The 26,999-nt window shown below is 43.5% G+C and overlaps 2 protein-coding genes across 2 annotated transcripts in view; both read right to left on the bottom strand.

Annotated features, from left to right (window-relative positions):
• Positions 1–9,107: 9,107 nt before the first annotated feature.
• Positions 9,108–22,673, bottom strand: BUB3 (BUB3 mitotic checkpoint protein). The gene is made up of 9 exons (XM_087765900.1): positions 22,578–22,673; positions 22,164–22,331; positions 19,731–19,925; positions 18,515–18,584; positions 16,928–17,079; positions 13,691–13,849; positions 12,075–12,252; positions 11,481–11,697; positions 9,108–9,473 (listed from the first exon to the last, which is right to left on the bottom strand). The coding sequence occupies exons 2-9, from the start codon at positions 22,170–22,172 to the stop codon at positions 9,464–9,466; spliced, it is 990 nt and encodes a 329-aa protein (XP_087622026.1). The 5' UTR covers positions 22,173–22,331; positions 22,578–22,673; the 3' UTR covers positions 9,108–9,463.
• A 1,190-nt stretch (positions 22,674–23,863) lies between these two features.
• The window catches only part of HMX2 (H6 family homeobox 2), a 6,605-nt gene continuing 3,469 nt past the window's right edge, over positions 23,864–26,999 (bottom strand). Inside the window, exons 2-3 of the mRNA XM_087767093.1 lie at positions 25,060–25,316; positions 23,864–24,411 (exon numbers count right to left, since the gene is read on the bottom strand). Of these exons, the coding sequence (XP_087623219.1) occupies positions 23,864–24,411; positions 25,060–25,315 (804 nt within the window). The 5' untranslated portion in view covers position 25,316. The remainder of the gene's footprint in view (positions 24,412–25,059; positions 25,317–26,999) is intronic.

Raw genomic sequence — 26,999 nt, 5'->3', positions numbered from 1 at the left:
AATGCATTACATGCAAATGACATAAACCCCAATCTCTATTTTAGGAATACCGTTATCTGCCTGTAAAGGTGATTCTGATGCTGTAGTAACAAATAAAATCTGGAAAACATTATTTGCCACCATTTTGATGCAGAGGTTGATCCTGTGCCAAGAGAAACAAGGTTTTCCTCACTGATTTTAGCCAGAGAAATTGTCTCCAAGCCTTATAGCAAGTCACTAAATTGAAAAGATCTCCCTTGAGTTCAAAAGGTTTTGGTCAGGGTTTGAATCCTGGTTCCACATCACTCCGCGAGGAACTAAATAACTGAAGTGACATTATAACGAAGTCCCACCAAAATGTCTTCAAGTTGATGCACAGGAAAAGCATCACTTTTTTTTTTTTTTTTTTTTTAATAAAACGTCCTTAGAGCAATGAGAAATGCAGAGAAGTACAACAAGAAATAAGGGGATACACATAATGCATCATCTGAAACATGTACGCTTCCTCTATTAACATTTTCATCCTTCATTTCCTTCTCTCCACGAAAAACCACCTCACCATAGAGCTTCTAGGCAAATAAGGGTGTTTTTTTCTTTACTGTAAACGGTTCCACAGCAGAACAAGATGTTAGCATAACAAATACGAAAATAAGAGGAAGAAAAAGGAACTGTAGCCCCAAAGTATTGAATCTGGACACCTCCGCTGGGTAAAGCAGGATATCAGAAAATTGACGATTTTTGCTGCTTTTGAGATCATAAACACGTCAGCCTGCTCACATAGGCTTGGTTTGCAATCAGAACAGCAAAAACCTGTTTGTTTGGGGGCTTTTTTGTTTCAGTTTGGGATTTTTATGATGATTTAGAAGACAGTCCAGAAAACGGCTTGTGAAAACATTAGGGTTCTATTCAATGTCTCAATATGTCCGCCACTTAGAAGTTATATTGGAATTATTTCTGATTGTAGGAATAGAGGCTTAATGAAATGTTTAAATATTTAAACAAAAAATTGTCAGTGACATGGGCGGGGGGGGAGTGGTAAACAGAATTATTTGGAAACCAGTGAAATTTCCAGAATGTGGAAAAAATAATATAACCACTCACGACAAGAGAGAAGGAATTGGTTAATAAGCAGTATGTAAGGTCATGCGATGCTGAAACAAAAGCCCGGGTGGGAGCTTTGGAGCAGCGCAGCTTGTAGGAAACTCCCGAGGCTGGAAGAGGCATGCGATGAGATGCGCTAACCTCGCAGCTCGGCGGGCATAAACCCTGATGCAAAGTCCCCACGTACCCGGGACGTGAGCCGTTATCCTCTGCCCTGAGAGACGAAGTGAGCAGGCAGCGGTTTCTCTTTGGGTGAACGTCATGAGGAGGCTTTTCAGGGGCATTCCGAAATAGCAGCGCCTGAAATTTCAGTTGCTATTTAAATGGCACCCAGAACAAAGCAATGGCGAACGTAGCCCTGAAGCACACGGCAGGGCGTTCGAAACACCAGCGTTACACTCCCGGATGGGAAAAAAAAAGGGTGGGCTGTGTCCTTTTGAACCTGTCTGACTGAACGCAACCTGCCACAGGTGAATCCCAGTGCTGCCAAAGGCTCCACAACTTCAGCTGCTGTTTACAGAAAAGCCAGGTTTTTATCCTGTAGTTGGACACTGGACACTAAAATGGGTTTCACCCTATGCTGGACTGATCAAGATATTGTACATCACGGATACTTCAGCGAAAGGCATTGTTCTTACAAAGTAATTGAAGAAAGGTACTGGAGGGTCTTAACCTTAATTGATTTTTTATTCCAGTTTCCTAAGGAAATGAGATTCGTGCAATGAAATTGTCTGTGTCGGTCTGCCCGTCCCCTTCTCCCCTCATCCCCCTAATAACTTGGGAACTGATTCACCAATTACGACTGAGTTTGACAGAGGAAGGAGGTCTCAAAGATATCAAATTCCTGTATCCCTCATGAAAGCAGGCAGCCAAGCAGAGGAGACAGCCTTTAATAACGTGCCCGGGAAGGAAGGGCCGGGAAATCTGCCTGGGAAAATTTCCTCCCGATTGTGGAAGAGTTTAAGTCTAAACTTGATTTCTCAGATGTCTAAGAAGGAACAACCACAAAACCCAACTATGTAGCAAATCAGACTTTGTTCTGCGACTCACTGAATTACTTGTTCGCTATCCAGACAAACTCAGTTTTTGTATGGACAATCTTGAGACCAACACAAGAAGAAAGAAGGCACAAGTGGAGATGAGGAAAGAAATATGACTTTGATTTGCATTTGCAGCCTCCACATTGATTTCCACCTCCATCCAAAAAAAAAAATATAATTCCAAAAATTTCCATCCCCACCCCATCCTTAAAAATCTCACTTCTAACCCCATTATCTGCCTAATTAAATTTTGGATGTATAAAACTGTTAGACCCATCTTTCGGGAGACTGTACGCTTTAATCGCAATTACATGCTGCATATTTCATGATATATATCTTTTGCGTATAATTAGGAATAAAAAATGTAATCCCAAAAAGATCTTTAATAATTTAAATCCTGAGGATTTGATTAAAAGCATTCGAGGATTGCAGATGACAGGGAAAGAACAGTGACTCCATAATAAGCAAGGGAAAAATTCAAAGATTTAAGCACTTCTTTTATTTTTCAAACCAAGCACTATGATCTTGAAAACAAAGATTTTAAACAGGAATGGATGGATACATTTCCCTAGATATATTCCTGCCATTTAATTTATGGTATAGGACCAGGGGTTTGCACAGAAGGCCAGACGTTTTGTTCAAAAAGTTTATCTACAAATATTTCTCACAATGTTTTCCTCCAGAATCTCATTAGCAGAAATTAAAGTACTCTGACAGAAACAGGGCACTTATCTCACCGCTCAGGCAGCATCACCTTCCAGGGATTGTGTGTTTGCAGGCCACTACATAAAGCCATCGCATGACGAATCAAACAATCTCAACATAAAAAATATAGATGGAAGAGAAAAAGCCAAAGGCATGTTCTCAAAGCATGTAATTTACAAATAGAAGAGATATTTATGCTATCTTATTACAGTCTGTGTCACCAGTTGACGTTTTTAAATGATGCAGAGGATGGTATGGATTATCACCAGCAAGTAAAAAATTAAAAACGGTGACTTTATATATTATAGCAAATGTCAAAGAACAGGCTATGTGCCGTCACGGGACTGGGAACAGGCAGGCCTCTCCGCCTTGCAAATACCCCACAGGTTTGCTTCTGGGGAAAATATACCTGCAGCTTCTCAGCAGTTTTGTAGCAACGGCGGAGCATCCTACAACGCCCAAAGCTGCACGTGTAGCACTGCAGCAACTGCAGCCATCGACTCCCCAGCAGAACGTGAAACGTCTGCGTGGGACAAGAAAACCCATTCATCAAGAAGAGACATCAGAAACTGAGGGTGTGGAACATGGTAAATATAATATATATATATGTGTGTATATATATATACACACATGTATGTATACATGTATGTGTGTATGTATATATATATATTCTTGATGTCTCCATTCTTTTGTCTGCTGCACAGGCTACAGCTATGCAATTATTTTTTTTTTTAATCTTTACAAAGTGGATTACAAATTCTCTACTTAATACTTCTTAATAGTCTTTGACTTGCAGGGTCTGAATTATACATTTTTTTCTGCCTAGATAATACTACATAGAAACACGATGGCACATTTTATTATTATTTTTAAAAGCACAACTTCTAAAAACGCGTGCACTTTCTACTTTTATCCTGTTACATCTGTCCTTCACTAAAGCAGTAAATAAAGTCAATCTTTGTATTCTATTGGAATCTCTTTATGCCACTTAGCACTACTATATATCAACACAATAGTGTCTACTGTATCATCGTATAAGAAAAATTTGCATTTAAGAAGATTCATCTAAGGATCTTAACCCTCCTTCAACAATTTGGTCTCATTTACCTTTACACGGAAGCGCTGTTTGTTTGACTGACGAAAAAATTACATCACAAGAATAAAAAAAGATTAACTCAAATAACTCCCCACAGTAAGTCTACAGCAGAGGCAAAAAATTAAACCAATTACGCGTGAGCTAGGAATCAAGAAATCTGTTCAAGTCCTGCCCTTGCTCTGTGACAAGGAAATTCGCTTCCTTATTCTGTGCCTTTGTTGACATCTGTGGAATGAGAATATTTCTTCTCTCTCAACCTTTGCCTCTCTTATCTATTTAGGGAACAAATTCTCAAGCCAGAATCATTTCTTACAAGGCATCTGCGCAGCGCTGAGAATAAGGCAATTGCTGCCTTTGTTGCATTATTGTCGCTGCAGAACAGCGGTGGTTTGCAGAAAACGCAAGCAGGGAAAAAGCAACCCTTGCTTAGTTTAATTTAATTATTAGGAACTCTTTGGCTTAAGTGAATAAACTATCACTTTGCTTTTACTTGATGCTACCTTGCTCTGGTTTTACCAAAAGAGAATATAGTGGGTTTCCGTATGTGGGGAATTGATTAAAATGTACAACTACATGCTACGCTGGTACACGAGTTGTTTAGTGCCAGCTGACGGTGAAGCTAGCTACAAGCTTAAACTACAATTACTGTAACACTGATAGAAACAAAATGTTTATATAGCCAATAAGAATCAGGTACTCCGCTTTATTAACCCTGTACAAATTCAGAAACGCCTACAAAATGAGTACGTACATTGAGTTTAAGAAGTATGATGGTCTTGTCTACCGGGACGGTTCTGCAGAGCTTTCCCGCCGGCTCTGGCATGCCAGGTCACGCTGACAGGGCAAGCTGGGAAGTACGGGCGGACACAGAGCTGAAACGAGTTTGTCTGTTAATGGTGCTGTGGGCCATGGAGGAAAGTAAAACCCTGTCTAAGAATGTAAAAGTTTTAAATAAATAGGAATCCCGGCCTTTGCTACCAAGAATACTAGTGTGCTGTGACAGGAGCAATGCCAGGTGACTGAATGAGCAGACAAATTTAGCCATGTAACAACCGCAGGCCCAATCAGTACGAGCTTACCTTTCCTGCCTGAAGATGGAACCAGTTAAAACCACACCATTCCCAGCAGACGCTTGTCTAACCCGGGCTTGAGAAATTCCACAGATGGAGACGCTGCACCTTCCCCAGGCCATTTATTCCTGGGCTTAACCATCCTTACACTTAGAAACTTTTTCCTAATGTCTACACTAATCTCTGCTGCAATTTAAGCTCATTATGCCTCGTCCCAGTCCCAGTGGACATGGAGAACAGTTTATTCCCTTCCACTTTGCAGGTAATCACAGGAGACTCTGAAGACCTATTACATCCCCCGTGTCGCTATCACGCGTTAGCACATTCGTATCTTTTCACGCTATAGGAAAATGTATGATATAGTCAAAGCGCCGTACATATAGCCTTAGGAAATGAGACCTATTTCACAGGGAGCACCTTTAGCATATTCGTTATAAGAATATCTGGGCGAGGCCCATATTTGACTTTTCATTTCTAAATTCTACGTATCTAAGCGTATTACAAAGTATCACTTAAATACTATTTTGAACAAAGAAGCCCGACAGGTTTCAAAGCAAACGCCACTTGCTGGAGGACTAGAAGTTGTATCAGTTGCATATTGACTAAAAAATTACGAGCGTTGCAGTTATGATTATACTAAACAACATAAAAGCAGCTAATGGTGTAATCACCAGGACAGATGTCTGCTAGTCAAAAGAAATAGGTTCTGCTCCAGACCACTAATACCAATCACTGATGGTGGATGTGTCATTTAGGCCAACATTTGCAAGAGTATCCAACAGTAGAAACACCCAGCTTTTGGGCATCTATCTTCACAGATGCACCAGCTGAATTACTGCGGAACTGAGTGACTACATGACTCCAACTACAGAAAATCCTTCCTTTTCAAGGCAGTAAAAACTCCTGGACGCTGACAAAAGTGTGAGACAGTTAAGGAAGATGGAGCTAGCAATACCTACACAGCTTTGGAAAGGTCGTTCTCAAGGGCATCGCTTAAGTCTCTGTGTTCAGGGCTCAGAGGTCAGCTTTGAGCTCTGACCAGGGGCTGGTTTTGCTTGGGAAAACACCCACCCAAAGGACACCTTTTTTTAATATGTATTTACTATAATCGCAGCGGCAGCACAAAACATCCCATCTGAGATGCGGCAGAGCTCCAGACGTGTATATAGAAACCATACGCTGATTATCTTGAAGTACTGGCCAACAGAAAAAAAAAGTACACTTACCAGCATGCTTTTGTAGCATTTAGGGCACAGATGCCACTTGGCTTCTAATACCACAGTGTTATGAGGCTCTTGTGAGAGACAACCCGTGATATTTTTTCCTGCAAGCAGTCAACAGTGATTGATGACTCTATTAGAATGACGGCTATGACTCCATGTTTTCTGTATGGCCCTCAACACCGTGCAAAAAGCAATGACTTAAGGAGCTTTTTTAGATCTCGATTCCTCTGATCAAGAGTCAGTATATCCTCTTTGTTCAGCTGCTTGTTATATAGGTCAGAAAAGGCTTGTTTCATGATTTCTCCAGCTCATGAACCTCCGCCTTGACCTGCATTTCTACAAGAGAGCTAATAAAAGGAAGATTAATCTTGTAAAAGAAATATCCGTATTCCAACTGCACGTATTCGTACCTAACCTACGGACACAGCTGTAGCCCTGACCAACTCATGTTTCTCTTTTCCTCCGTTATGCCCGATTGTCTCACTATTTTCTACAGACTCGTGTTTGTTTCAAGCATTTACATAAAACACCGCCACGCCACAAGAAATTTTCCTACCGTTTTTAAGCCAACATAGAACTAGTAAGTCCAATCCGTTTCCTCCTACATATCTTGGGCTACCTTTGTCCACTGAAGCAGATCTCAGTACATCAAGCATTAACAGTTTTTTTTCCCCCTGATACTTGCCAATGAAAAGTTGTACAGGTGGCACCATTTCCAGGCTATGTTATGTGCCTACTTTGTTAACCAAACTATTTGGAATTCCCCCAATTCTTTCTTTGCTTTCCCCTACATTCTCTAGCTCTTATTTCACCTTGTTCCCCACAGTTCTACACCCCTGTACGTCCCCACTCTGTGCTCTCTCCATTTCACATGATCCTTTCTCCACATCATCACCAAACCACCTTTTCATGAGTCCCAGCCTGCTTCTGCCTTCACGCATTATTTATTTGGACCCACCCTCACTTCAGGTCTCTTCTCCACAAGCAGGGTCACTATTGTGCTTCTAGGTAACAAATGTTGGGGTTTTTTTTGTGGGCTCACGCTTGTATTTTTTAATACTATACTCTCTCAGCTGAGAAGAGTTGGAAAAACAACAGATACTGTGTGTATTTACTCTGCAGATACGTATGTATTTAAACCTTCACACACATACACATTGTGGTCTGGGACCCTGGAACGCTTGACAGGTGTTCCTAACACAAAGTCTGCTGTCTCAACCTACAGTCATCCCTCAAACCAGGGATTTTTCTTACTATTTCTTTGCTAGTCATTCTCGCAGAAACCTTTGGTTCCCATGTTTAGGCCCCAGACTCTATGTATCAACTCATTCCTCAAAAACAAACAAACAAAGAAAACCCCAACCCAAACACCAAGGGGTCATCACCTCCTAAGCTGGCATCAAAAATTCAACCTTTGCCCAGCACCACAGAGTCACGTACCCTCAACGCAAAAAAGCCAATTAAAATGGGAAGAACTAGGGACGGTGCACACCTATCAGAAGAGCGGCTGGATGCTACTGTAGTAGCCATTATCCGTATTTAATTCAGGAAGATCTTTGAATTTTTTTTCAAACCTATCAAAACCAGTTTACATTATCAAAGAATCCATATCTAGGTCACGAGAAATTATAAAGTATTCCACACACAGCACGTTTACTACCTCTACCTAGTAACAGCTCAGGTTTGTTAGCTTTCTGCACACACAGAGCCCACCTTCCTCTCCATCACCACCTCCTTTGGACCGATCGGTTACTATGTCTGTTGTCAGCCAGTTTGTTTTCTTAAAGGTAATAAAGTACTCCCACTGGCTACACAGGCACTGCTAAGTTGGGAGTAAAGTATGAATCCAGTCACCACTCCAAGGTACCCACACCTTAATCATCTTTGATAAGCCTCATCGGAGTTTTGTTCTGTCCCTCCTTACTATTCACTACAAAGTGAATACTTAATACTTAACTACTTCCCAAACACCTGATGCAAGCTGCTATTAAGAGAGCAGAATGACAGTCTCTTCTGCAGAGTGGGATGAGATAGCTTTTATTGGTGGTACTAATCAGAAAGCGTTTCTCTCTATTTCCACAAACCAGTCAGGAATGTGCAATATTGAATATATTCTTTTCAGCAGAAGACAGACTTGGCAAGTTTAGTCTCTTGATCAGATCTACATTGCTGGTTAGAAAAAACAAACACACAGTGTGTTTAAGTTGTTTTTCTAATACTACCTTCCTAAGAAATTTTCAATTTGTCCAAGTTAAAGCATCTTCTCACACCTACCCGCCACTCCAAAATCCTCAAGAGGCTGACAAAAAATTTGATTACAGATTAGACTCCTTACCAACTGGCAATAAGGCAAACGACATTCAGAGAAACGGCATATTTTCATGGGGTTTTGTGGCCAGAATGACATTTCCACTCTGGGGAAACTCCTTTTTTCTACCTTTCCACTTGCGTTACTCCATAAACCCTGGTCATATCTGCAGCCTCGGAAGAGACCGCTCAGCTGTAGGATGAAACTCTACATTTGCTCCCCTCTACCCTCCATTCTTCCCAAGCATTGTTAATTTTACGCTTTTATGCAGTACGTGAAAAAACAAAGTACCACGTGTTCAAGTTCTTTCCTCCAGAAACAGTTGATGATTCCCCAGGAGCGACCAAGTCATTGAGACAAACAAGCCCACCTAATACAACTTTAGGCTTTCACAGCCCTGTGAAAACATTGCCTGGAGAGCCAACATCCCCGGGTCATGAAGAAACCCCCAGTTCATCTCATTTGAAAAAGACAAAAGGTTCAGAAATTTTCCATCAGGAAGATCTAGAACTCAAGGATTCTTGCAACTTAAAGGTCTGGTCTTAATGTTTGTTTCACAAACAGTAAAGGCTGTTACACGAAGTATTTGTTTTCAAGAAACCTACAGATATTTATTGAACATTATGAGACCACTGGAAGTTTTCATACTTAGATACTACAAAATGTGATAAGTTTTTATAAAGGTATACGCAGAGGTGCCTACAGGACTGAACTAATTTAGCTACAGACAGCAGATAAAGAAAAGTTTCACTAACATTATAAGCAGGAAAGTAATGACAGATTTAAGACATACTACAATATACAAACAAGTATTTCTTAGTCAAAAACAACATCAGTACAAAGATTGTTCTTCTCACTTCTACTGTTTCAGTTTAGTCTTGTTAGGAGCAGGTGGGCACCTCTCATAAAGAAGAAGTATCACCAGGAGTCTAAGCAGACCTCTAAGTAGACCTGAAATAAATGAACAGTATTTTGGCAAGCGGTTTTTAGAGTAATCATAAGCAGGTAAAACATTCAACATTATATAAAAGCAAAAATGTGTAGGAAGACTGCTTTCGCTTGTATCAAGATACAATACACAATAATTTAGCGATCAAAAAGCTGATCTTGCCAAGTTTTCTTTATGTAATATGGCATCATCTTGATGCATTTAACAATGCAGAAAGTGATTCAAATTAATATGCAAAAAATCACTATGAAACAACTATTAGCCTGCTATCCTAAGTAACTTATTTTTAGAATAAGCCAGAGATGACTCACGCTACTGTAACATTAAAATATACGCATTATTCTTAGTGCCCTAAGGTTGGCACAAGCAACTTGTAAATGTCAGAAAAGCATATAAACCTTGTTAATGTTTTCAGAAATTCATTTAAAGATAGAAACAGGTCCAAAAAGATGCCTGTCTAAATGCATTGCAATTACGTTACAATTATTTTCCAAATACACAGATATGCTCTGTCTTTTCTCAGCTCATTACTGACTCAAACAATTTGCCCTTCTGGGATCAATTGTTTGCTAATAAATAATTGTTTGCAGTCACAAAATGATATTAAGGAGTATTCTTATTAGTTTTCCTTCTACAGCCTAATAAGATTCAAAACTAGCTGATTCCCAAGAGTCTAACCTTAACCTTGCTGTGTTTAACAGCCCAGGAAATGATGAACCATCTGTTTCAGAAAATAATGGAGGGCCAAGAGGAAATATTGTTTAATTGTAGATTAACCTCCTCATAGGGCAGAATGAAGCATCTACAGAATTAGCAATCATAACTAGCAATGAACAAAAATAACTGAAAGCAGCTCTTACTATTACAAGACCAATAGCAGCAAGTATTCTTCTATCACCTTTTTTTTTTTAAACCCTCCCAAATGTATGTAACAAGTACAACCTGATTTTTAAAATAGATTTGATTTATCATCTTTGGATTTTTTTTTTTTTTTTGGCTTGAGGAAGCCCAGAAATAAATACTGAAATAGTTCTGGGTTTATTTTTCCATGAGCCTCAAAATTATTTGAAAACAAGCAAGTGAGAGATGGTGCATTTATTCTTCTGTAACTTCCACCTCACATCTCCACAGCGATAAAATGGCTGCTCCGAAGCAATACACAAGTCACTTGGGGCGGGGGGGGAGGTCTCGAGGTTTTAAACTCAAGAACTTTGCTCACTTGTGTGTGTCTCTTTACGTAGCAGCTTAGATACTAAGTAATGGAGACAGATAAAGTGTAAGACAGTTTGAGTAGTAGAAGAAAAGAAAATAGCAATGACAAACCACAGGAATCTGAAAATAAAAACAACTGCTCCTGTGCTAGCATAATGACGAGCAGTGCAATTCTGCGCTGTGATGGCAATTTTTCTATGTAACATTCATGCCAAAGGAGCTTAACAGAAATCTTTTACCTCCATCAATCAGTTTGCCCCATTTTGACAGCAACAATGACAGAAAAGTGCGTTATCAGAGGGCTGCAGCAAACTCCAACACACGGAAACTGAGAAAGCTTTTCCTTGATTTTACACAACCTTCCTAGAACAGTACCTAGATTCACTTCTGACTGTGACAGCTGTGTGCATACTCAGTGTGTAAAGATTTCATTAACTCTAAGTTTTAGATATCCAAACACAGTAACGTTTACACAAATAAATTATTCTTGAATTCTTCACTTAATTCTTGAAGCGATGAGCTAGCAATAACTCCACAGCTTCATATAATAGTACCTATTCAAAAAGGATAGGAGTTTGACATTCTTCTACTAAACAACTAAGCACAATTTTATCCATCAGACGTCTATCAACCTACGGATATTGAAAGCTTGGGCGAACAAGATAAAATCAAAACCAACCCTACTGTCAAGCTGCACTATCTACTGGCATCAATAATGCTATTCATGAATTTAGGAAAATTAATAAATCTTGGGATGAATGCTCAGAAAGGCTCAAATACAGGTGAAGCATACTCACTTAGGTTTTGTTTCTGCATCTGTCACTTGGCGAATATAGATACCATCTTCAGGATGTTCAATGTCATCCATTTCATACATATATGAAGAAGCTATTGCAAGGGTAGTTCCATCATTGCTGAAGGCAAGTGACGCTATGCTTGTGGGATACCGATGGAACTGACACAGCCGCTTTTTATTAAATGGATCCCAAATATTTACAAATCCATCAGAACCTCCTGAAAAATTAATTTTTAAAAACTGTTTGTAAATTATAATTGGGAGAATGGTAAGACTGAAAAGATACAGCAAAGGAAAAAAAAAAAAAAAAGAGAGAAGGAAAAGAGAAAACTACCTGGAATTACTTTGTCAGTAAAAACACAGGGTTATAGAGAGTTGCATAATTCAGTAAAGAGCATGACAAGTATTTCCCAAAATCCCTGTTAAAGCAATTAACTCTCACTGCATCAAATAATATAAAAACCCTGCTCATTGCAAGAAATACAACTTAAATGCTTAAAAAGTAAGGGCACATGAAGGAAAAGCTGATCTGTTTAAATCAAAATTAAAGGAACTGACGCAAGTGATGTAACAAAAAACTGAGTATCTACTCTACCTGTAGCAAATGTGTTGTGGACATTATGGAAAGAAATAGCATTAACTGGATAAATCTGCTCAATGTTATTTTCCTTCAAACGGTGACATTTGAATGCATATTTCTTCTTCTGGATTTCTGGACTCGGATCCAAATATTCCACTGCAACACGACCTTCAATAGAACTTAAAACATAACCCTACCAAAAAAATTTGGAGATAAGCATTTTAGAAGTTTAAAACTGGAGAAGAGATTGCAATACAATTTATCTTATACCCCTCTAAATTCAAATAAATGAAATGTAAACCGTCTTAAATTGTGTACAACCAGAAATTGCTTGTTACCACAGATCCATGGCACCATCAATAAAATCTGCTTCTAAGAAAGAAGTAATGCAGAAAAAAGCTTTCTGAGAGATTCTCATTGCACCATAGTTTCAAGTGGACAGCGAGGCTTTTAATCATCCCTGCAAATCCCAACACAAGTTGACTTGGGGAAAAAATGTTGAGAGTTAAGGACCCCTTGTGTTTGCCCGCCTATCCCCTGGGGCCCAAGTATCACCAATACTAGACATACTCATGGGACTATATAGTTTCAGAATTACATTACATTAAAATTAATTCAGAGCTTTATACTAGCAACTAAACACTCAAGTTGAAATAGTATTTTCAGTGAAACTTGATTATAAGTGGTCACCACTTATCTAGTTAATTACAGTCCTGACTTAGAGCAACCTGAGATGCTTTTATTATAAACTTCTGAGTTAAGCCCATAATAGATCTTTTCAGCAATAGGATTGTAACGGTATCCACCTACAGCAAGGTTCTTTAAAATCCATAACACAATACAATCTGGAAGATCAGCTTGTTTTACCAGAACTAGAACTGAAAATGGACAAAGTGTTCAGGCCAGTTCAAGAACAAGTAACTAGGTCTCCCAATTCCTGTACTATCACTATGTACACAGGAAAATTCCCTTCCAAATTAGTTTGTCAGAAAAAGCTAGTCTTCTTGCTTTACTTCACAAAGAAATACCACAGATACAGCTGTTCCATGTAGGTTAACATAATGTATGATCACCTAAATTGTACAATTCCCCCTAGATAACGGATCATGGGTTCTTGAGTGCATGGCACACACTCAGAGTTTAAAAAAAAAAAAAAAAAAAGAAAAATATATAAATGACATGCATCTAGTTTTAATCCCGCCCCTGTTCACAGTCTGTTGAAGAACCTGGAGCTACAATGCATAAAGGCTGCTGAGCAACCACCAGTTCTGTCCTTCTCTCTTCTACCGCAACTTTGGGGAGGAGCGTTTTGGGTTTTAATTGCATGTCAGCATTGTGATGCATTAAATAGGTTATTTTAATAAAGGAGACAAAACAGAGAAAAAATGAAAACATAACATGCTGGTAAGTTAGTGGCAAACATTCCTAAACTACGCTATTAAAAAGAGTTAACCTGGAACAAGGGAGCCTCAACACCATTTTTTCCCCCCCTCCCAGAGTTTGATTACAAAACTTTGAAAAACAGAAATTTTTTAAAATGAGACAAAGATGCAGAAAACTTGAAAAATAAGCCACCACTTTTCCTAAAGAATATTCAGCAGAAATATAAATTACTGACACAGATCCCATACCTGTTTATTCGGAAACGCTCTGATACAGCGGGTCTGGTATTTCAGACTGGATTCTCTTCGCTGCTGAACATAACCCATGTTCCGCAAATCCCACACCAGCACTCTCCGACCTGCCGTCCCCACAATTAGTCTATCTCCAGACACAGAAAGCGTGTAGACCTTTAAAAAAAAATTACAATATTTAACACTTATCAGCCTGGATATCCGTTGTTCTTTGTACAAAATAAAATGTCAGCAGTATGCAAAAACAAAACAGGTGACATCTACAACAAAGTCTATAGCTACAGATTTCCCCTTTGCTTCAATTTATAACTCAAATTTGGGATAAAGAGCAGTAGCGTGCAGCTGGTTAGTGATAAGACACAGATGTAGCATTTCAAAAGCTCACCCTTCTTTCTGTACCCTAGCAGATAGCTGAAAAATCAAGCCCAATGCAGCACCATACTGCATATAACAAATTTAGTTTAAAAAAAAAATTAATATGCATATGCAGTTGTGCAACTCTAAATTTCAAGCACGTTTGCTCAGTTAGCAGTCTCCAGATCTCAATGGTATCTAAATAATCTTCCACACATGAGATTTCTTCCTTTTGCTGGTATTACCCATGTTTTAAATGCTACACATGTACCAAAGTATTTATGTATAATTCAAAAGGGAAATCAGTATTATTCAAGTTTTCCTCAAAAATTATTCCAAGCATTAAATTTATTGGATATTTCAAGGCATGAGGAAAATAGATACACAGTAACAGGGGGAAAAAAGGGCATGGATGAATTCAATGAATCCAATGAATTCATCTGCACAGCTTGCACTCCCCACTATCAGTTCATGATCCTGCAGTTTAGTCCTACATCACACATTTTCTTCTCAGTTTTCTTCCATCTGGTAATCATGCATTTTTCTTTTTAAACAGAATACTTCAGGTGGAGCTTTGTGTTAATAAAGGGGAATAAACTGCCAAGAAATCATTAAAAAATAGTACTTTGTACACTTCAATAAAACTAAGTGAAATTGAAGGAAGCACTATGCTTGACATCATTAAAAAAGACTACGGCTTGGAATTCCAACTCTACTCCAAAAACTGACTCAGAGGTTCTAATTTTTGTTTACCAGATTTCTCATTAAAATATTCAGCATAGAAATCGTTCTGTTTCCAGCTAGTACTTGGGATGCAGTTAATCTGGAAATACGTTAAAAAAGAAAAAGAAAAAAGGTTCTGTCAAAAACTCTGTGCAATCAAACGAATTACAAGTTGTTGATACACAAGCAAGATGGAATCCAGCTACCTACAGCTCTCCTGTCACTGAGCTGCTAACAAGAGCAAACTATAAGAACGAACTTTTTCAAAAGCGATCTAATGCAGCTAAATATGTAAGAAACAGATATTGTATGTACCTCAGATCAAGAATTCAAAGTGTAAGGGGTCTGGTATCCTGCCAGAAGGATTCAATTTACTTTTGGCATGTGCTTGTACAATTTCACTCAAGCACCTAGTTTCACTTTCTGGTTCTCTGATAAAGAGAGGTTCTGGTAAGACTGCACTGCAATATCAGACAAAACAACTTTTCATTTGCTCTAAACGTTTCTGGAGAAATTATGTCTTCAAAAAGTTAATTTCTAATAAAAAAAACTAAGCGGACAGGTGTGTATGTGGCTGGGTGTATGTATATAAAACTTCCTTTAACCAATCCACATTCATTCAGCATGCATTCTTGCTCTAAAATGTGATTACTGAATTTCCCTCTTAAGACTGAGGTCTTAAGATAGGAAACATCTTAAATGTTCACATAGAAGTCGCCTAAAATTTCTGATGATCCCAATTGCCAACCCCCACTTAAGAATAAAAAGGGCATGAAAACTTTTAGCCAATGGTAGTTACACACTTTAACAAGACAGTTTTTCAAATCTCCCTTCATTACTGATGTATAAATGGATCAAAAAATTATTAATAAACATTATATAAAACATGTTTGTATACACGTATGGAAACAAAGGCATAAAGAACATTAAATATCTTAAATCTTCTTTACAAACTGATGTCACACCTGTATAGTAAGTATTCTTTCTACACCACACAATCATAAATCAAATGAAACCATTGTCATGCAGTTGAGTAGGTGTACACATTTATCAAAGGCAGTATTAAAAAAATGACATAATGAACCTTGCTGAACCAATAAGCAGCTTGATTCACTGTGGCTGTCCATTATATGATATTCTGTCAGCAATTTATCACAGTTCTTTACATGCTACATACGACTATAAATCAAAACTAGAAATAATGCAATTACTTTATTCTGAACAAAGGTCTTGCCAGAAGTAGATTCAGCTATGTTGTAACAAAAGTAATAGCTATTTAGATGCAATAGGGAGCATAATGATGGTTCATAAGTATGACTTGACAATACGATGCGACAGAGCTAAATGAAATTTTAAAAGGGTATAGGCAAAAAAATATTCATATGTAAAATTATCCATCAATCCAGCCTGTGTTTAGGAGTCTATAAAAAAAAACCAGAAATTACTATTCTATAATTCTTTCAGTGACACCACTGTAAGCAGTATAAAGATTAACACACCACGTAACCATTAGAAAATGCTTAAGACATTATATTTTACCTTATTTTTCTTGCTCTCTCATTAGCACAGAGGATTTCAGTATTAGGAGAATATCTGAATTTACTAGGCATTAGTACAACGACAGGTAAATTACAATAAAAGCAATTCTGTTCGACCTTTTAATACAAGTGAAAAAACCAAAATATTATTTCAGGCAATGTAATTGGCCTCCTATTATATCTCTATGCACATTTCAAAACAATCAGACCTTATGACCGCCAGGATCTGATATATCTAAAAGTCTTAACATTTAAGGAAATCGATAGTGCGTATTACAATTAAGCCAAGGATTATTAACAATTATGTCAAGTTCACATGCTGGTTTTGTCAGGTTTTCCTTCCTCAAGTTTGTTTTAAATTAAAAGAATTTGGTCCACCAGGAATGCTAAGAATTGCGTTATGCTCTCCTATTGATGAAAGCTCAAAGCCTTAACCTAAAATCGCAATATATTTTGAATAACAATATTTTAAAATGCAACATTTTCACGGTTTAAAAGCCATTAAACACAACCTTTCAAATTCAATTCAGTTTAAGACAGTGTCCTGTATTGTGACATTTAACCAGTCACTGGAGGTATTATTGAACATAACACCTGGAATACAGCACCCAGTACCTACCTTTTCAGGTTGGGAGAAGGTTCCTGCATTACAAGGAGTTCTGGGATCCCACAGCTTAACCGTTTGATCCCAGCTTCCAGTTACCATGACATTCACTTCTGGGCAATACTCAACACACCTGATAGGAGCATCATGAGCACCAACAAGGTTTTCTGTAAGAAAATAAAATTTATTGTGACTTTATTGGCTCTACAAGCAGTCAGAATGTGTGTTGAAAAAAGAATAAAAAAAGGACACGCTACTGCAGTACGAACACACTATTTTCTGACACTCTCACGGGTGTATCGATATGCTAGGAGTCCCTTTACAGACAGTTCAGTCTTCAGAAGCATACCTTTTTCAAAGATCAGAAACATTAAATTTAAACTTATGTCTCCTGAGATTAGGAAAGGAAGTTAAGAATTTTAGGCAGCCACAGAGAGATCTTCAGAGGTATAAAGAAGTGTTCCGTATCAAATGGTATCACCCGCTGTGATGCAGACACTAATAGAGAAAGCAACGTAAGCTTGTATATACTAACATTATGACAAAAGGAAGGAACTAATATTACATATGAATAAAGATATTCAGTTAATACAAACACTTTTAGAGAGTCATCTATAACAGAATTATTTGACCTTTTTCCATAACATTACTGCACACATAAGTTTGTCACGCCCTGACTATTGGCTGGTTCTGGTGACCACATTTCTCTCAGGCCCAGATTCGCTTTTGTCTTTGAAATACGTACAAACACACAAAAAAGTCAGACAAACTAGCTCCGGATTTTGCACCAATGAGGCACTGGAACTGTGCTACTTTCGAGCAATGTTTTGTTAGAAAAAAAAAATGTAGTATAAGGCCATGATGTTTGACAAAGCAAAGCTTTATATACGTTCTGCCATACACGTGAAAGACAATTCTAAATATGTCTAAACCACAAACCTTTGGAAAAAAACACTCTCAGTTTTAGTTCAGCTTAGTGAATTCCCCCTGAGACACAGCAGCCTAAGGCAGAGCAGGACTATTATCACCAGAAATCCAACTCAAGGTGTCCTACAACAAAGATCTACCAAACTTTCTGGCAAACTGACAAATGCTTCCATGCTTTAGGTGGTAGTTATTAGGGCCAGCGGCTGTTCTGCTAGATAAAGGCACGTATGATGTGACCCTTAAATCGACGGTGTGACAAGTATACAGCTATTCCCTTTCTTTCCATTCTCACCTTAAAATAAGTAAATAAAAGAGAAAGACACATGTAAAATACATCAATGAATATTCATCACGGGAAAAGTTTAAACCCTCAGTTTGGCAGCAACGCATTCAGCCCTTCTGTTGAAAGGTGTTACAGCACAGTCCTCAATTACACAGTAAGGAATACTGCCTCGTTCTGTGTCTCAGTGGCGAGAAAAGGCTGCATAGCATAGGAGACTGCTGAGCACTAACACTGACAACTTATATCAGTAGAGGTTCATAATCAACATCTAAACAGCTACTACTTAAACATTGCCCATTTAAAAAACTTGAAACATATTCCGCTCGTGCAAGTCTATAAATCCGAAGCTTAGGCCACATGTTGAGACCACTTACAGAATTCAGCCTGCTTACCTTGGTCCGTGTTTAGATCGTGCATTTTCAGTTGCTGATCTAATCCTCCACTCCAGGCATGGGTAGGATCCTATGAAGCAAAAAAATCCACCTTATGACATGCATTAAGCTTCCCTGGCTGCTATACATTTAATATCTCAGGCTCGTAACACTGAACTTGCTTTCAAGAGTTTTGGGAAGATGGGAATTAAGACACATGGGTTAAGATCCGGCCCAGATCTAAACAGGCAGACGACTGAAGCTTTGCAAAATGTTCAGGTAGAGCACTTTGAGCTACACAAATTTTTTTTAATTTCAAAGTAAAACTAAAAAGAAACAACAGCAGTTAGAAGCTATATCAAATCATTTCTATTTCTGTAACAGCAAAACACATAATGCCTATTTTTAAATGACCAACCTAAGCCAGTTCCACCTAACTGAAGTGTATTCCTTCTAAAACTAATTTGGAAACTAGAAACCATTTGAGAACCTGCGTGTTGATCCACAGTACGGTATTAGCTACGTGACAAAATGTTCACTGAAAAAAGCACAAGCAGAATTAAATATTTAAACTGATCCTTAAAACATTCAGCAACATAACAAGATCAAGTCACTGGAGGACATGCCAGAATACAATGCAAAAAAAGAAGATGCTAATTGAAACCTTCCATTTAAAAAAACAAACAAACAAAGGCAAAACAAAACAGTGGCACCAATAAACTTTAACCAGTCATACTTCAAATCCAGTGCATTAAAAATACAGAAATCAAGCATCTGGTAAATGGCTCACTTGGAACAATGCCATGTTCCCAAAATAACCCAGTATGAGAAGGTTAAAAAGAAAAAAATAATTGGCTATCGACATTTATTGTGATTAATGATTTCTGGCTATATACTACCAGTACAACTATTTGTAAGAAACATGCACACAATTTACCATATCATCGCAGAAACAGCACAAACCAGCTCAAGTTACTTTTGCCTAGCGCTTCTAGGAGAAGCAAATTACTTGCGTGCCTGCACCCTTCACAGGAAATATAGATATTTAGGACTAGAACGATGTTCATTAAAAGAAGAATAATTAGCAGAAGTAAGCATTTTTTTTTAACCTAGATTTCAGGTAGGATTTCAATATCCCTTTAATTTCAGGGGCTGACAATTTCTCATGTACCTGGGGCACTACATGTCTACAAAATAATAATTTTTAAAAGAAAGAACAAACACCTCACACACTTACATAAAAAGCACAGTCAAGGACAGCTCCTGAATGTTGATATTTGAGTCTCATGGTGTTGGCAGGAACATCATAGAGCCGGACGGTTGTGTCCCAGGATGAAACAAGCAGAAACTGAGATGTATTTGGACTAAACTTTACTGATGAAATACCATCATCTGGAGTTTGATTTAGTTTAAATTCGTTTGATCCCGTCATCTGAAGAAAAGACAATAATGCACAGATACAATTTTAGTAATAACAAGACCATAAGCCTAGCAAGTTAGTTAGCTAACTGATACATCTTAAAGATAACTGAAAGTAGACCTGAGAAGTTTGCTAGCTTTTACACAGAAGTTCAGAACACCCAGATTTCTGACAAACTCTCTAAAATTCAAGATGCTAATCCCTGTCCAAAACTTCAATAAACTCCTCCCCTTATAGACAGCTTTTAAATTTAAATATCAAATATAACATGGAATAAGCAGTACAAAAAGTTGTTTATTATCATTATTAACTTTAGATATTGCTACTTACAAATGTTTTTTTTCCCGCCACACTACTCAGTATGTGGCAGTATTTTTAAAAAGTAAATATTTATAAATTACTGTGAGCGTCAAGAAGTTACTTTTAAAAACACATGCAGACAGAAAGGAAACTGATTTGAAAACTCCAACAGAAAGCACTGATTTGTTCCTGATTCGGTATGACTGTCGTATACTTCCAAGGATTACAATTGGATCATCTTTTAAATAGTTTGGGGATCTCTGCAACTTTCCAGTCCTTAGGCTTCCATAAGTGCTATAAAATATTACCAACAAAACAGCTTTAAGACTTTTTTTCCTCTTAGAGTCTAAAGAAGGTCAGATAAGAAAGGGAAGTTATGCTTTGCAGGGTACTGAAATGTAGAGCAAATACGTAAATGTGATGTGACTGGAAAAAAAATATGAACAATTTAACAACAGATCAATAACTCTGAAGGTAACTGCAGCGCTGCTTCATAGGACTTGTTAGTTGTATATACTAAAATTCAAAGCAGAGCAGAGGCTCTGAGCAGCAAGTTTCCACTGGGAAGACAGCGCAGACCTCACAAACGCTCTGAAAGAAGAAACCGTTCATTACACATACACCAACAAAACCGCCAAAACTTTTTTTAAGTCTTCAGGCGGCCTTAAGAGCACGTTTCCCTTATGCTAAAAGAACAGAGAAGTAAAGTAGGCCAGATCTTCTATAACGCTATCATTCCAGAATTTGTATGTACAACTGCAGAGGTTAAGGTTAGACCTCAGAGAATAAATCAAGAGGGAAGGAGCAGATGAACTACAACAAGGTTCAAATTTAGTGCACAGTTACTCTAGTGCAGCACTTGTCAGTAACTGAACAATCATCACATTGTATAATAACGTGAGCACTACACATTTCTTACACTGGAAAAATTTCCTAAGTGGAAGCTTTGGTAGGTGTTCTGTCAGATATCCTTAAAAAAAAAAAAAAAAAACCTAAGTAAACATAAAGTGTTATTTCTGCTATTTAAACATGAAGTGATTAAAAAAAATTAATAATAGGAAATAAAAACTTCCTTCTTAACTCCTTTTTTTCAGTTCTGCTTTGGGAATACTTGGGTAAAAGACAGATATGCTTGAGAATTTGCTACACGTATTTCTACATGAATACTAGAGAGAATTCGGCAACACTTTATTAAACGGTGAAATGTACCTCAGCGAGTATTTCAGATGGATATACAAAGACAAAATCTAATGGAATTCAGAACAACTGGGAGAATTAGACTGGACGTGCTAATTGCCCCATCTACTTGTGGCATAAAACTCAAACAACAAACACGAGGATTTGAGTCACCCGGTACAACAGTTACTAACCAGCCCAAAAGCCATCAACAAGCAGCACTACAGGAAGCAAAGTTACTTACATCAGAAACCTGGAATGATCTCCCAAAGGTATTTTTAATACAGGAAAAAATTCATAAATATCAGAATTTAAATATATCTTTCCTTTTACATATGTTACCAAACAAAAATAATAATAATAATAAAAAAAAGCCACACAAAGAGTTCTGCACATTTTCACAAACGCAACTGCTTCACAACTGGGATTACAAAACAACAGTAACCATCAGGCCCACCTCAAACAACAGAGTCCTGGGAAAATGTTCAAGCACCACAAGAGATAACTCATAAAGATGATGTTATAAGGAAGACACATGGTGCCGAAACTGTAATGCTGACTTAACTACGGGGTGCACCTTTGCAATTCCACCTTCCCGAAAGCTCATTGTCACTAAGCAGATAGGGAATCAGTGCTTTTATAGCTCCCCTTAACACAGCACACTCTACGGATCACTTGGCTAGCCGGGGAGCGTTTCTCGAACAAAGCAGGCCGCTTTGCCGACAGGGTGAGGAGGACCAGCCTGCACTTTCCTGAAGAAGACATGAAAAGTACCGTTTTCATATTGCACGAGTTCCTCTCGCCGCTCCACGCAAGGCCAAGGAAAAGCCTCCTTCCTGCAGCAGCGGCCGATCAGGGAAGCGCCGAGGCGTCCGAAGGAGCCCGCTCGCTCTCGCAGCCCGGTCCCGGAGCAGCACGTCGGGATGTGGGAGATGCTGCCGGCTGCGGCGGGAAGGGAAAAGAGTGAGAGAAAGGCCCGAGAACCGAGGAGAGGCTCCGGCACCCGCGGCCCCGGCCGGGGAACCGACGCGAAGCCGGGGCGCTCCGGGCGGGATAGGCCGCGGCGCCCGGCGCGGCTGAGGGGAGGCAGCCGCCAGCCCGGGAGGAGGGAGGCGGCCCCCAAGCCGAGGCGCCCGCTCCGCCGAGGCGCTCCCCCAGCCCCGGGCCCGGCGGGGACCCCGGCCTCACCTCAGCGCTCCGCCCGGGCCCGCGCCTCCGGCCTGCCGACAACCGCCACCGCCGCCCGCCCGCACGCATGCGCACGCCAGCCCAGCCCCGCCGCGCCGCCACGCTATTGGCCGGTTCGAAAGGGCGGGAACTGCGCGTCCCGGCGTGCCCCGCGCGCCCGCGGCCCGCAGCGTCCCGCCGCGGGGCATGCCGGGACGTGTAGTCCGCCGGGCCCGGGACCCCCGGGGGCCGCCGCCGGGGTGAGCGCCCCGCGTTCCTCCCGCGGGAGGCGGCGGCGGGCCCGGGCCCGGGCAGGTCCCGGCCAGGCCGTAGCGCCAGGCCCCGTGCCGCGGGGGTAGGGACAGCCACTGCCGGGATGTAAGAACGTTAACGGGCAAACCCGAAATACCGATTATTCCCCCTAAAACAAAAAACCAGACGGCCCGGGCAGCCGGGCGCCGATGCTCACCTCGCTGTCCCCGCCGGCAGCGGGCACCGGCAGCACCGGGCGGCAAACCGGGCTCTACAGCCGCGACGCGCTGGGGGAGCTTTCTCGTTCCCACGGGCTGAAAAATCGCCGTATTTATCCCTTCGGATCAATTTTTCTCTCTTTTTTTTTTTTTTTTTTTTTTTCCGTTACCCCGTTACCGCTGCTGTAAGCATCCCCCCCGCGCTGGGTACCGGCGGTGCCGCCGCTGGCCGCGGTTTCCACACCGCTTGCTGCGGGATTCCCTGCAGGAAACAGGATAACGAGCAGGAGGCAGGAAAAAAAAATAATAAAAATAAAATAAAATAATAAACCCTCGGCGTTGCACGTCGTTTCCTCTCTCCCGTGCATCGGCCCCAGGCGCCGCGGTCCTGCCCGCCCCGGCTGCGGGGCAGCCCGGGGCCCGGGGACCCCTCGGGCAGGGCCGCCCGCAGGAACGGGCGATCGAGCTGGCAAATTTACAAACGAGGCTTAAAACGTTTTATTTTTTTTTTTGTTCTTTCTTTCTTTCTTTAAAAATATTTACAGATCTGAAATAACGCTTTTTTAATTAATTTGTTTTGTTTTGTTTTGTTTTCAAGTGGCAGGATAGCGGGAGGGGAGCGGGGGGTGCCCCCGGCTCCCCGGGCTCTCCGCTTGCCCGTCCCTCCCGTCAGTTTCGTTCCTCCGTCCCCGCCGCGGAGGAGGGCCGAGCCCCCGCACGGAGCCCCCGCGGCGGCCCCGGCCCCGGCCCCGGCCCCGGCCCCGGCCCCGGCCCCGGCCCCGGCCCCGGCCCCGACGGGGCGGCCGCGGGGAGGGGAGGGAAGGGGCGGAGGGCGGCTCAGTAGTCGATCTTGTTGTAGAGGTTGTAGAGCGGTAAGGCCGAGAGGTTGCTGCCGGGGTAGTAGAGAGGGGCGGGGAAGGCGATGGAGCGGGGCACCGGCACTCGGAGGAGGGAATTGTCTCTGAACACCAGCGGCATCCCCACCAGAGTCTGCGCCGAGGCGTGGGCCATGTTGGCCGCCTCCAGCTCGGCCGAGAGCTGCCGTTTCCACTTGTTCCTACGGTTCTGGAACCAGGTTTTCACCTGGGTCTCGGTGAGCTGCAGGCTGGAGGCCAGGCAGGCCCGCTCCGAGCTGCTCAGGTAGCGCTTCATGTCGAAGGTGGACTCCAGCTGATAGACCTGGCTGCGGCTGAACACCGTCCGCGTCTTCTTCTTGGCGGCCCCGGCCTGCCGGTCCCCGCCGTCGCGTTGCCGGTCCCCGCAGGAGGGCGAGGCGGGTCCCAGTGGCTTCTCCTTCTCCTCCTTACAGTCCTGCTGGGGGGGCGAGAGGAAAGGCCCCCGCTCCCCGCTGCCCGCCGCCGCCGCTCCGCTCCCCTTGGCGCTGCCTGCAACAGAGCGACAGCGCGGGGGTCGCACGGCGGCCGGTACCGGTACCGGCACCCCCCGACGGCCGAGCCCCCCCCCCGCCGCCTCCGCTCCCGGGGGAAGCCAGCACCAACGCCGGAGGAACGCATCCCCTTCGGGGCTACCTCTGTCCCTCCATCACATGGGTGGATGGATGGACGGATGGACGGACAGGTGGCTGTGCACGCCTCAGTGAAGGCATGAGGGTGCTTTCCGACCCGAATCGAGCCGGCAGATTTTACTTTACAGCATTGCATTTCACAAACCGTTGAATTAGAATTAATGCTAAAAAAATAAACACCTTTCTTCCCCTTGCCCGAGCGCTGTAAATAAGCAGAATCTGAGAAAACGAGCGTTAATCGATCGCATCGCGCCCCTTCGGGGGAATCAACCCCGGGCGGGGTGGGAAGGGAAAAAAAACCCACCACCCTGTTTTTAACGGAGTCCCTTCCTCCCCGCTTCAGCCACGGACGGCGCAAATTTGCTTTTCCCCGAAAGCAGGGAGGGTGCGACATGTGTGTGTCCCCCTCCCCAGCGGGGGCCGGGCCGGGGCCGAGCCCTCCCGGCGGCCGGCGGGCCCCGTCCGCCCCGTCCGCCCCTCCCGTCCCTCCCGTCCCGCCGGCACTCACCGAGACAGGTGAAGCTGAGGGGCTGGTGCTTGTGGCACGCCTCGGCGGGGCCGTGAGCCTCGGGGCAGAAACAACGGCGATGCTTCCAGCTCTCCTCCGGCTCCTCGTCCTCCGAGGAGAGGGAGAGGGTCCGGCCGCGGGCGGCCTCCCGGGGGGGCTCGGCGCTGCCGCTGCCGCCCAGGATGGACTGGATGGTGAAACTGGAGATGGGAGCAGCCGCCGGACAGCATTTGCTGGCGTCTTCTTTGCTGCTCATCCTGGGTTCATAAGAAAGCAGAGGAGGGAAGCTCTCGCTTTAGAGGCGTTCGGGGGGTCGGGGTGTGCGGGAGGGGGGGGACCGGGAGCCTGCGGTGCACCGGCGGGGGGTTTGTTTTGGGGGTGTTTTCGGTGTGCCGCTGCCGGCTCTCCCCGCGCCTGCCCAGGCGGAATGCATGCTCCTTCCCCCGCGTCCCTATTGATCTGCGGGCGGCGGGCGGCGGGGCTTCATTTGCATGGAGGTGGCCTCCGCCGCGCCAATCACGGCGGCGGCGGCGGCCACGGAAAGTTTGGAAACCCGTGGGGTCCGGGGTGGGAGGGTGGGGGAGCGCCGCCGGGGCCAGCAGGCAGCGGGGCCGGGGGCGGGGGGGGACCCGGCCGGGTCCTCACCGCGGTCCCCGGGGCTCCAGGGGTTGCTCCGACCCCGCGCCCCCGGGGGAGGGATGCTGAGAGCCCGCCATGCCTCCTCGCCCTCCGCCTCGAGTGGGTGAGCGGGACGTGGGCTGAATGTCTTATGCCGGCTGGGGGGGGGTGGGCGTTGGGATAAACATCTTGTGCTTATCCGGGGATCTTTACCCTTCTTGGCCATTAGAGAGGAGGGGAAAAAGGAAAAAAAAAAAATAACTGTTAGGGTGTGCTGGCTGCTCGGCAGCACCGGGCAAAGCTTTCTTCGAGAAATCGGTTTTTTGCGCTGCGCCGCAGCCGATGGCAAAGGTCTCACGAAAAGGCTCCTGCCTTTCCTCCCCAGGGTCTGCGAGCCGGGGGGAGCAGGCAGGGAGGGGGCGGCCTCCTGCAGGTCCAAATAAACTTTGTCAGGAGCCAGGGGCTCTTCCCCTCGAGGGGGGGAAACCAAATCACAGCCAGCGCGGCTCTTCCCGTGGAAGGGAAAATCTTGCGGGCGGCAGCGGGGGGTGGTCAGACCTGCCCCAGGGGAACGGGGGGGCGAGGGGCCGAGGGCAGACACCCCACGGGGGTCCCCCCACCTTCCCGGGGGCCCACGGAGCCGCGGCTGGGCCCGAGGGACACCCCGGTCCCCCGGCGTGGGCCTGGCTCCTGCTTCTCCCCCGCCCCGGGGAGCCGCAGAACGGAGCCCCGGTAACGGGGCCGGCACCGGCCCGGTCCCCGCCGCCGTGGGTGCCCCGCGACACCCGTCCCACGCTCCCCCGGCCCCCGGGCAGAGCATCCCGCCCGCTCCGCCTCCACGTCCCCGCTGCCGCCACTCCAAAGGGACGTGCCCCCTCCCTCGGGCCTCCTCCCCCCTGGGGCCACCCGTGTCCGTGGGCGGGGGCTGCCCCCGAGCCCGCAGCCAGCCCCAACCACGCCTGGAAATATCGTTAATTAATGAAGATGGGGCGAGTTTTGCGGCTGGTTGGGCCAGTGGCCCCGCGGGTCAGGGGACACCGCCAGCGGGGTGGGGGCTGCCGCGGCCCCCGGCTGCGGCTGGGGAGGCATCGGGCGGAGAGGAGCCGGCGGCAAGCACTGCTCCGGCTCGGAAATCCCGGTGGTTTTGATCGCACTCGTGTCCAGGTGCAATACCCTTGGCCTTGGCGGGGACACCGGCAGCGGGTTGTTAACCCCGGGTTGCCCGGCGGCGTGGGGCGGGGGTCCCCGCCGGCGGAGGCGGCCCGGCTCCGGCTCTTGATTCCTCCCCCCCGGTGCCGTCGTTCCCCCTCTCCAGAAACATT

Source organism: Nipponia nippon, unplaced genomic scaffold, assembly GCF_047370975.1.
Source record: "Nipponia nippon isolate SJK-2023a ecotype South Korea unplaced genomic scaffold, ASM4737097v1 scaffold_3, whole genome shotgun sequence".
Classification (NCBI taxonomy): Eukaryota; Metazoa; Chordata; class Aves; order Pelecaniformes; family Threskiornithidae; genus Nipponia; species Nipponia nippon.
This window is presented reverse-complemented; position numbering and strand designations above follow the sequence as displayed.